Raw genomic sequence first — 1,302 nt, 5'->3', positions numbered from 1 at the left:
GGCCATGGGAAATGTCCCACTGGCTCCTGCCGCTGTCACGCAGGCTGTGGGCTCTTCGTGTCCTGGGACGTGCAACGCTGCATCAGCGCAGCGCTGAGGGTTAGCTGCGAGCAAAGCTCTAAACCTGTTATCTGGCTTTGCCAGCATGCTTCGCTATCTGCCTACACAGCTGGCGCTCAGAACTGTGTGGTTGATTCTGGTTTTCACCTTTAACTCCTCCAAACAGGTCTGCCCTTGGTCCAGTTATCTCACTGGAGCATGTCTTCCGGACTTCGGGAAACATCCAGTAGCACAGTAAGACTTCTCAATGACGTGCAATCTTAAATAACCAGGATTTGGGTTTATTACAGCTATTTTATTGCTTTACAAAGGTAACGCATATGTAACCTTAGGAAAATGCGGTACACCCTCGCCCTTCGGCACAGAGGGGCCCGGTGCAGCTGGAGGGGGTGCGGGGGTCCTCGGGGAGGCTGTCCTGTCCCTCCTGCCCCTGCTCTGGGCTGTGGGGCGCGAGATGCTGCACACCGGCCGTTAGCCCCAGTTTGTGGGCGAGAGCTGAGGTTGCTGCACCTCAGGGTAAGAGATGCCCTGCTCTGCGCCGCAGCGGAGCGCAGAGCGGTGGTGCGGCCAGCCGAGCCCCGTGTTGGCGTGCGGCAGCGCCAGCTGTGAGGTTTTGCCTTTACTGCGTTTTACCCTGAGAAGCGCAACGCCAGTGCCGCAGCCAGCGTTTCACCCACCGGTTCAACCCCATTTCCTTACAGGTTTAGGAAGGATCGAGCTAACTATTCTATAAACACAGACGACCCCCTCATCTTTAACTCCAATATTGACAAGGATTACAGCATAGTGAAGGACTACATGGGCTTCACTGAAGAGGAGTTCAAGAGAGTGGTAAGTTGCCCTCGGCCGAATGCTCTGCTATGTCCTGGCGCAGCCCGGAACAACCCGCTTTTTTCTCTTTGAAGAGTTTTCGGTGGAAGTCAGAAAATCCCGCACTGGCGTGGTAAGCAGGAGGCCGAGGAGGGCTGCCGAGCTGGCTGGGGGCGATGCTGGGAGCACCGCCGGGGCGGGCGGCTGGAGGATCCGAGTGCCCTGCACAGGGTGGGCTCTGCAGGGCTCGCGCCGCTCGGGCTGGCTGCTTCGGGCTTTATGGTGGCAGATCAGAGTGGAAATTGCCCACTGACATCCTCACAGCAGGTCTTAGCGGTAAGGAAGGAAGGTGCCTGTTGCTTTTTTTTCTCTGGATTTGGAATTGCAGGTAGGTTATTTCACGGCCTGGCCCAGAAGTTAGCAAGGTTCAGC

At 56.8% G+C, this 1,302-nt stretch overlaps 1 protein-coding gene across 1 annotated transcript in view; it reads left to right on the top strand.

Annotated features, from left to right (window-relative positions):
- Positions 1 to 1,302, top strand: part of ADA (adenosine deaminase) — an 8,853-nt gene that overhangs the window by 6,780 nt on the left and 771 nt on the right. The window contains exons 8-9 of the mRNA XM_010294944.1: positions 227 to 294; positions 762 to 891. Coding sequence (XP_010293246.1) covers positions 227 to 294; positions 762 to 891 — 198 coding nt within the window. The remainder of the gene's footprint in view (positions 1 to 226; positions 295 to 761; positions 892 to 1,302) is intronic.

Source organism: Phaethon lepturus, unplaced genomic scaffold (genome assembly GCF_000687285.1).
Source record: "Phaethon lepturus isolate BGI_N335 unplaced genomic scaffold, ASM68728v1 scaffold35469, whole genome shotgun sequence".
Classification (NCBI taxonomy): Eukaryota; Metazoa; Chordata; class Aves; order Phaethontiformes; family Phaethontidae; genus Phaethon; species Phaethon lepturus.
Note: the sequence above shows the minus strand (reverse complement) of the source record. Positions and strands in the feature narration are given on the sequence as shown.